The sequence below is a fragment of the Theobroma umbraticum genome, unplaced genomic scaffold (assembly GCF_002168275.2).
Source record: "Theobroma umbraticum cultivar Fairchild unplaced genomic scaffold, ASM216827v3 scaffold_239.1, whole genome shotgun sequence".
Classification (NCBI taxonomy): domain Eukaryota; kingdom Viridiplantae; phylum Streptophyta; class Magnoliopsida; order Malvales; family Malvaceae; genus Theobroma; species Theobroma umbraticum.
The window spans coordinates 101,282-110,818 of record NW_018397273.1 but is presented as its reverse complement, the minus strand read 5'-3'; the positions used below and the strand labels follow the sequence as shown (position 1 = coordinate 110,818).

The 9,537-nt window shown below is 31.9% G+C and overlaps 1 protein-coding gene across 1 annotated transcript; it reads right to left on the bottom strand.

Moving 5' to 3' along the window:
- Positions 1-2,708: 2,708 nt before the first annotated feature.
- LOC110426875 (long chain base biosynthesis protein 2a) lies at positions 2,709-7,228 on the bottom strand. Its single transcript, XM_021442198.2, has 12 exons — positions 6,848-7,228; positions 6,704-6,769; positions 6,416-6,504; positions 6,171-6,316; positions 5,966-6,090; positions 5,786-5,879; positions 5,241-5,404; positions 4,643-4,804; positions 3,952-4,078; positions 3,683-3,849; positions 3,492-3,599; positions 2,709-3,242 (listed from the first exon to the last, which is right to left on the bottom strand). Exons 1-12 carry the CDS (start codon positions 6,974-6,976, stop codon positions 3,150-3,152), a joined length of 1,470 nt encoding a protein of 489 aa, XP_021297873.1. The 5' UTR covers positions 6,977-7,228; the 3' UTR covers positions 2,709-3,149.
- Between the last annotated feature and the right edge of the window lie 2,309 nt (positions 7,229-9,537).

The following is a 9,537-nucleotide window of genomic DNA, read 5'->3' as shown; positions in this document are numbered from 1 at the left end:
TTAGGCATCTTTCGTTAGGAACCGGAGAGATGAAGTCAAAGCATAGCATTCTACATATAAAACAGCTTAATGTCTCAAATCTATGGAGTGTTTACACAACTGACACATAAAAAGTGTTTCATAAACACTAGTGTGAGTTACCAAATGGACTCCTCATGGGGAGAAATGTTCAGTGAACCTACATCCTATGCAAGCACCCACATATTAACTCCAAGTATCTCTATATTTCAACCTATAAAATCAGTTGCTTACTTCACAAGTAAAAAGCATAACATGTGCTTGCCTTTTAGCATTATCAATACCTTCTCTTGATAATACAATGGCCAAGAATTATTTTGGAACAATACTTTAATGCATAAAGATTTCGTAATTATAACTTGCTTATAATTTCTTTGCAAGGCATATTTGTTTCAAAGGCTTTATCTTTATAAGTTAAAGTAGCTAATTACAAAGCAACTTACGAATAAAGAAATATCTCTTATTTCATAATAAAATGTCATAATATTTTAATTAACAAGAATATCCAATACAATCTATGTGATTGGCTTTTATGTTTATTCCAATAATATAGACCTAGCTATTAGTATTTTCGTGTCTTAACCGTGTTGTGTCAATATAGGGTATTAACAATTATGAGAGTAAACACGAACACTGAAACACGTATACGGATACGTTTAATTTAACCGTGTAACATGAGACAACATGACTAATACATTTATTAAACGTGTTAGAATTTTTTATACAACATGACATGACACGATTAATAAACATGATTAAACGATTAACATAATTTTTTCCTAACACGATTAACTTAAGATATTTACAATTAAATATAATTTTATTATTCAAATCTAAAATCAATAATTATAAAAATAATTATAAAAAAATAATAATAACATCAAATATAATAAAATTTAACATAATAAGACTAGTAAATATAATAATAACAAAATAATAATAAGGCTAAAATAGTATTAGACTGCTAACTTTAACTGGTTGATAAACGTATCACTTATACATGTTTAACATGATAACGAGATTAATTAAACATGTTTAAATGTGTTATTCATGTCGACACAAGGCACAATAAGGTTAAACCCAAACCTATTTAACTTCATATTTTCTTGTGTCATGTCCAAAATTACCAAGTCTACTTGCGTGAAAACGTCCACTTAAGCGCTGCACGAGCTATTGTATACTTAAACAAAAAGGCATAGTCCGTGACACTTGTTCTCTATGTTATGGATGCACAAATTAACAGGGTTGACCGTGAAATGCCCTGAAATTAATCAATATACTCAACATGATCACTAAATTCTATTTATACTCACAAATTTTCATTTCTTTATGAAATATATAAGAAAGTATAGGTTGTATTATATGAACAAATTTTTATTTTTTTTAACTTTTTTCTTTTTATTTATTTTTATAAAAAAATAAAAAAAAATCAAACAAAACTTCAATGAGTCAAACTTGAAATAATTCTTTTAAATAAGCACATCTTTAATATACATATTTATGAATAATCTCTTATGAGCCCATGATAACTATTGTAAATCTCATTTAACAACTCTCTATGGCTTGTTCAAGAGGAATGAATGGGTGTATGCATATTTACGCATTTATGTGCTTGGTTTTTTTAGTTATATATTTGTTTTAAACCACTTAATTATTCAAGTATTGATCATCTAATTTTGAAAAAGAACATTTTGACTATTAATATTTGTAAATGTTATTATATAGGTTATTGAATTACTATTATTATCATTCATGTCAATTACTTGTGCCACATGATCATGTTCACATGACAATAAAAATTATTTTTAAATTTTTAAATTTTTAAATTTTTTATTATCACATGAACATATATTCATATTATAAGAGCAACTAGCTACAAGGCTACATGAATCCAGCTACTTTGCAAATAAGATTCGATCATTAGATTTAGATTTAGATTTAGATTTAGATAGCTAGTCCTCTTAGGAGCTCTACAAACATTCAGCAACATGAGGGGGAAAATATAGAGAAAAATGGAGAAATTAATCTAGTCTTCAAAAGCATCCAAATTTTCTAAAATTTTATTAAGTTATCCATCACTCCAGCTCAAATATCGATCTTAAGAATCTCTGGGATTGTCTTCTAAATCGGTGAAGACTATAAGGCTTTGCAATGATGATGTTAGGATAAATTATACAATTAATCATTATACTTTATTAAAAAAATCAATTTAATTCTTCTATAATAATTTATAAAAATTAAATCTTTATACTTTTTGAAATTAACAATGTTAATCCAATCATCAACGGTGATAAAACATTTTCATGATCTATACTAATATGATACTTGATTGTATTGATGCAATGATTATATCATTGTCATCATATTCAATGTCACCTTAATTCAGTCAATGATTGAATTACCATGTCAATTTCAAAAAGTATAAAAACTTATTTTTTACATATTATTGTATATAGATTAAACCTATAGCTTTGATAGAGTATAAAGATTAAATGCATAATTTGACCATGATATTATGACATTGAACAAGCAAATAGCCGAAATGAACCACTAAGTAATCATATGATAGAAAGGAACAATTGTCCTAGTATCAATGATAACCTCATCTCAATCTTTAGAAATTAAGTTAGAATCCCACATCAATTTACAAAGCAGAGGTGTGAAATAAAAGAGCCAGGCAGAGAAAAATCTACGAAAGAGAAAGCTCATATACATACCCAAGGGCAAAGCCCAAAGGCCAAGCATGATACTTCAACGTATTATTATTTCCCAATCACAACCGAGGAGATCAAGGCAGGTTACAAAATACAAATTGCTTTATCTACAGATTATCAAAACATAAGACAAAATTTAAATAAATAAATCAAACAAAAAAGAAACACCGTCTCAGAAAAGATAAGAGGACTGCTTAACTCCCCTATGTATGAACAGACAGGCTCTCTTGGAGCAAGGTATGAAACCCTTCTACAGAAACTGCAGTAAATTACCTATTACGGCAATTCTAAGAATTAGATCAAAAGGAAACCATCATTCATACCAAGGGAATAAAATACGCTGGGAGTTTTTACTCCACCTTCTCCATCCTCTCTTCTTGTTGCTGGATTAAGGTACATTCCAACCTTTCTTATTTCTCATTCCAACTTCATCCTTTCTTCTTGCTGCTGTTTCTCTGGTTCTGCAGGGAAATATTTTATACCCACAAGATCCCCGACCCGGCTGATAACCTGCCAAGAGAGCCCAATCCAGGGGCAGAAAGTGATTCAGTCACACTACAGTTATATCCTGAACAAAAAATTGGCTGTTTGCACCAATTAGCGAGTTGAACAATTGACAAGGCAAATATATACAATTGACAAGGCACACATACATCTGTCTCTCTGTTTCTCTCTCCCACAAATGACAGGAAAGGACAGGACTAAAACTAATAAGAACATTAAGGAAAGCCAGAAGGTAGAGTTTGTAGTACAATTTACCTCCAAGGCTTTAATCAGATCTTCCTTGGTATGAGAAGCAGATAAACATATACGTGCCCTTGCCAACAGCAATGGTGTGGCAGGAAAAGCCACTGTCACAACAGCCACCTGTGACAATGCCATCTGATTATAGTCAGGCATCCAAAAGCTAACGAAAAAAGAATTAGAAGCATCGAGATTGGTGGACTTACATTCTGCTTGAGGCACTCTCGTGAGAAGGCAGGGATTTTGGCTGGGTTGTAAAGCATAATTGGCATAACTGGGGAATCATTATCCCCAAGAACCTCAAAACCCATTTTTATCAATTCAGACCGGAAAAAGTTGCTGTTCTCACGTATTTGCGCAAGTTTCTGGGCACCTAGATTGAGAATAATACAATCAATCTGATGCAGGAGATGAGTGTAGAAGCCGAAATGTTTAGGTTAAAAGGCAAAAACAAAAGAAAAACTACAATCCCAACCTCTATTGGAACCATCCTCCCCAAGAATAACCTTTATGGAAGATATTATTTGTTGAGCAGCAGGTGGTGAGATTGAAGTTGCATAAAGATGAGCTGGACAAGTATACTTTAAATATTGAATAAGTTCCTGCAATGAGGTAAAGTCAAAAATTAATATCGAATTTAAAATAAGGTCTAAAATTCATCTCACACCCATGATATGGTTCAAGTGCAACATGGATATGGAAGAAAAAAGAATGCTACTAATATCAAATACTAACAGAGGCGAAAAGATTGCACTTATGGAGTAAACAGAGCAGTCATAAGGGAAACTTGCTAAAGACAGTTGTGTGCCAAAACAGTGTCATTAGCACACACGACTTTATCCATTAATGTATCTCTCTTTCCATCATTCTGCAACAGACATTACTGTATTAGAAAAAGTCAAAACATACCAGTCTCACCCCAAAATGTCCAATTTTGAGAAAATATATTACCAATAAAGAGAATATTATCTTGCTTAATACCTGCCATCATATTAACACCATGTTGATTGAATATAACAATTTAACCCGGAAGAAATTTCATAGAACATACTTAAGCTGAATTATCATAAGAATATAAAGCATATAAGGTCCAGGATTAATGCTAATCCATTGTGGTCACCATATTAGGAATACTAACTGAGGATGGTTTTAACTTTGAAACAAACCTTGGATCCAGCAATATAGCCACCACATGATCCAAATGATTTTGTAAAAGTTCCCATCATAATATCCACATCAGCCGGATCAACTCCTAAGAGCTCACAGACACCTCTTCCAGTTTTCCCTACTGCTCCAATGCTGTGAGCCTCATCCAAGTATGTATATGCCTATTGCAAAATATAGAGAGAGAAGATTCAGTAGAAGCTCACAAATTAAGAAAGAAATGAAATGCTTGAATTTTGAGAAAGATTAAAAGGAAAAATATAAGAGAAAATGAGCTTTTTTTGCTCTGAAAAAGAAAAGCAATGAGAGTTTCTGAAGAATGGAACACTAAAATGTTATTCTACAAAACAATCTCCAGTGCATGGTAATTGGGAAAAAACGTTGATATAAGTTATAAGAGAATATCCATTGGATTAACACAAAGCCAATTTAGGAAAACATCATACTGAGAATATTGTTAAACTCATAGCCACAGGAGAGCACATTTCCCAAAAAAAGTGCATACTTAGATAGAAAGCCATCAAACTTAATCCAGTATCGCAATATGCAGCTCAACAAATTTATCAAAAGAGAAAACGAAAGCTATTATCTAGGCCCAACCTTATATTTTTTGCAAATTGCTATGATCTCAGGAAGTTTACAGAGCTCCCCTTCCATGCTGTATATTCCCTCCACTATAACCACAATCTTCTTCCATGGTCTATGAGTCCTAGGTTGTCCGTCCGCAATTTGTTCTCTTAAAACTTCCTCCAAGTGAGAGGGTGCTGTAAACCAATCAGCGAAAGAAACATGAGTAGAAAAACCTCTAATCCAATTTCTCAAATGAAATCTTTTACATTTGAAAGAAACAAACAGCATGGGGGAAATTTATGCACAAACTGAAAACAATATTTGAACAACAAGCCCCTATGTGGGCACACAATAGAACAAAAGCATGCTATAGACATTAGGAGTCAGTGAACCATATCCCAGAAGAAACCTTTTTCAGCAAAAAGGTCATTATTCCTTTACCCATTATCCACCACATTAATATGTGACACTAACACATATAAGACCTAATACTCCTTGCAAAAGACCCAATACCCCAGATACCAAACAATCATGTGAGATATGAATTATTCTTGCAATAAAACATCAAAACTTACTATTATGCTGGAAAACACGAATGGTAGCTCCAGATCCTCGTGCACCATTGACAATGGAGTTGTGGTTCAAGGAGTCACTGATAATTAAGCTCCCCTGTGAATAAGATCTATACATAATAAAAATTACTTGAACAAGCACCAAAGCTTTAGAAAGTGCTCTCATCAGTAAACTATACAAACCTTCCCAACTAGTACTGGAAGTATAGCAGAATTTGTCACATAACCCATACCGAAAACTATAGCAGCAGGTTTGCCAACAAACCTAGCAACACACTCCTCCAGTTCATTATGCAGTATGGTTGTACCTGATAGCAAAACCGGGTCAGCAAAAGCCCAGCTAGACTATCACCTATACCAAAAAAAGAATTCAAGTAAATTAACCCACCACCATCCACCCGGCTACTGCAGGTACTCGGTGAAAATCTATTTAACGACTCAATTGCACGAGGTGTGCAGTATTCATCTGCTGCAGCAAAACCAAGATAGTTGTATGATCCTAAGTTAAGACATCTACTCATATTCGCAGTTCGTCTGCATTATACAAGAAAAGAAATCAGTCACATCAAAGTCCACAGCGAAACTAAAGCATTACTACTTTTAAACCGTCAAATTGTGAATGATAAATCTTACTTTAAGGTCTTATTATTGTCCTTGGAATAGCGTTCAACCACATCAAACCAAGCATCAGGGGCACTAGCAATCGGTCTCCCGAAACAATCCTGTCAGTTCAAACATTAAAATCTAGCTCTAATCATTCATTTCTACTTGAAAAAAAAACTAACATTTTTCCGGCATAACAATTAACAGTAATTAACACAAGATTATACTGCTAATTATTCTTAAATGAACTTAAATCACTCAACTAAAAGTCAAATTTAACAACAAATTTTGGTAAAAAAAAAAAAGAAAAACAATTACCTGAATACGGAGATACAATCGGCGGATATAGAAATCTTCGAGTCCTAAGCAGATTGGAGCATAACCCTTCATTTGAATGAAGGCCAGTATTAAAAAAATGGTGATTTTTAGCTAAAAAAAAGGGGAAAAAAAGAATGAGAAAACCTGAAGATTATTGGAGGTGCAGCACCAATCGATGAATTTGCGAAAGAAATCTCTGATTTGACCAAAAGCAAACAGCAATCCATAGCTAAAGTACGTGGTTAAAGCAGTTAAATAAGGAATTGCAATCATTTTTCAAACTTTTTTCAATGATTTCTTGCGTTTTATTTGTAGGGAAGGAAGAAAATGCTGTCAGCTGAGAAAATGAAGAAATCAAAAGGAAAAGATACGATGGAGAATCATAGGGATGGGAACTGAGAAAGGGTCCTTTTGATAAAGATTCGGTGCACGAGGAGATCCGATTGGGCGATTATCCGATTATCCGATTATCCGTTTACCCGAATTGATGATTAGGCACCCTTTTTTGGCTCACCCTCCCTCCTGCCGCCGGAAACTTCCTAATTTTTAGGCCATGTGCCATTATTTAAAACCAACCATTCGTTTTTGTTATTATTATCATTTTTGGATTCAAGTAAAATAAAAGGCTTTTGTTGCTATATTTAATTGGTTAAAAAACTTATTCAGTCTCTATACTCTTTAATTTTGATCAATTTAATTCTTATACTCAAAATCTAAATAATTTAATTTTTTAATTTTGAAAATTGGATCAATTTAATTCTTTCTTCTAATGACATTTAATTTAACCATTAAAGAATGACATCATCGTTGACGTCAGTGTTGACATGGTACTTTTGATGACGTGACATACCACATGGCATCAACTGATGACATGGTAATGTCACGTGACAGTGCTTGTTAGTTTTAAAATTATTATAGTTTTGATTATGACAAAATGATCAAATTTGCTTGAACATTGTTTGAGTAATACTTAACAATTTCTTGAATGATTTAACTCTCATACATTTATTCCTATATAGACACAAGCTTGACTCTTAAAGTTATTGGACTATATCTATAAGCTTGTATGACTCAAATGTATGAGTGCTCATGATTCTTATTCATTAAATGTGTATGAGTCTTTATGATTCTTATTTATTAAAGTCTGATTTAAAGATTAAAAAAAAATCTAGATGCCCTCGTTAAGGGAGAGTTTTGAATATCTTGTTTAATGATGAACAAGAAAAAAGAGAGAAAGAAGACTAAATTAAATAAAATTTAATAGACTTTATTTTTAATTTATGTGTGTGATGCTTAGTTTTGGTTTTGTTGAATATTATGTAAAGAACACTAGATGCATTGATTAAAAGGGAGCAACTCATTACGTAAACAAATTTGAAGCATTCATATTAAACATAACCATTGCACTCTTAATTTAGAAGTGTTTTGTCATCATAAAAAATTAGAGATAGAGAATATTGATTCTATATGTTTTTTATGATAGCAAATATTCTCATTCTTTGATGTCTAATTATATTGTTTAGGTGTGCAGGAGAAAGCTTAAATTCATTAATATATTTAGTATTTAAAAGCAAGTCAAGATGCTTATTCAGTTGTCAGATGGGATAATTGGTTAAACAAGTAAAAAAGAAAGAGCTTTAATGAATACAAATTAGTCTTAACCGATTAACACAAATCCTTAATCGATTAAAGCAATTTTAGGTACTACACTAAAGATAGACAGAAAGGTCTTAACTGGTTACATCAAATTTAATTAGTTAAGCGAGTTTTGAATACAAACAAAAGTAGTCAGTTAACCAAAGGAGTTAGTTAGCTAAAATCTAAAAGTGACGATCCAAAATGAAGGTAGTCAAATTTGTGAAGAACAATTCAAGAAGTCTCGGATGACTAACATATCTCATGGCTATTTAAAGGAAATGGAATATGAGTGCTACCAAGCAAAGAGAAGAATTAATCAAACAAAGAAAAGTTGGTGAAGCATGTTACTCTAGAAATAATAAGTTTTTAATCGATTAAAGTCTTACTTAACCGATTAATAGAGTAAAGCATATTGCAAAACAGAGAAGACTTAGTCGACTAAGAAATATAGTTAGCCAAATAAAAGCTCACCGTTAGAGAATTTGATTGCGAGACAAAGAAGACTTAATCGACTAAGAAATATGGTTAACTAACTAAAAGCTTATTGTCAGAAATTTGAATTTAAATACAAAAAGTTAAAATAACAGTCCAAAACGGCTAATTTTTTTCTCCAACGGATAAAAATAATTTTGCAAGTATTTAAAACCTCTCTAACAATAAAAATATGAGAGAAAGAAGTTATCCAAAGTGATTTTAAGCTTACAAGACCAAAAACTTTCTTTTTACACTTGTATTTCATTCTTACCCTTTAAAAAAGTATTTAAGCTTAACTTTGTACATCTTAGATCAGCTAAGTGATCATTTGTACTTCATCTTTTCTTCATTTCTTATTTACTTAGAGTGTCAGAGCTCTAAGGGGTAGATCAAGCTTTGGTTAGTTTGGTTATTGTTATAGGTTTTAACTTAGTCTTAGAAAAGTTAGTTTTGAGTTTTGGTTGATTCTGTGAAAAATCATTGTTAAAGGTTGTCGCTAAGCTTGTGAAAAACTATTATAAAAACTTAGTGGAAGCTTGAGAATTCTATTGATTTTAGTGAATTGGTTTGAAAATCCTTAATTTAGAGATCAAGGTAGTGAATGTAGGTCAAGGAGACTGAACCACTATAAATCATTATACTTTATCTACTTTCTTTTATTTTTTTCTTACTCTTAGCACTTAAATCATTCCTTTAGAAGCTTTAAACTTTTATTTTCAAAT

What these genes read in the sequence shown, in the direction of transcription:
- LOC110426875 (XM_021442198.2), bottom strand. Translation starts at nt 6,976, where the DNA reads ATGATTGCAATTCCTTATTTAACTGCTTTAACCACGTACTTTAGCTAT. An exon ending in TCGTGTTTTCCAGCATAATA is followed by an intron (nt 5,405 to 5,785) that starts GTAAGTTTTGAT and finishes ATTGGTTTACAG; the next exon opens with CACCCTCTCACTTGGAGGAA. An exon ending in GGAGGATGGTTCCAATAGAG is followed by an intron (nt 3,850 to 3,951) that starts GTTGGGATTGTA and finishes TTCTCAATCTAG; the next exon opens with GTGCCCAGAAACTTGCGCAA.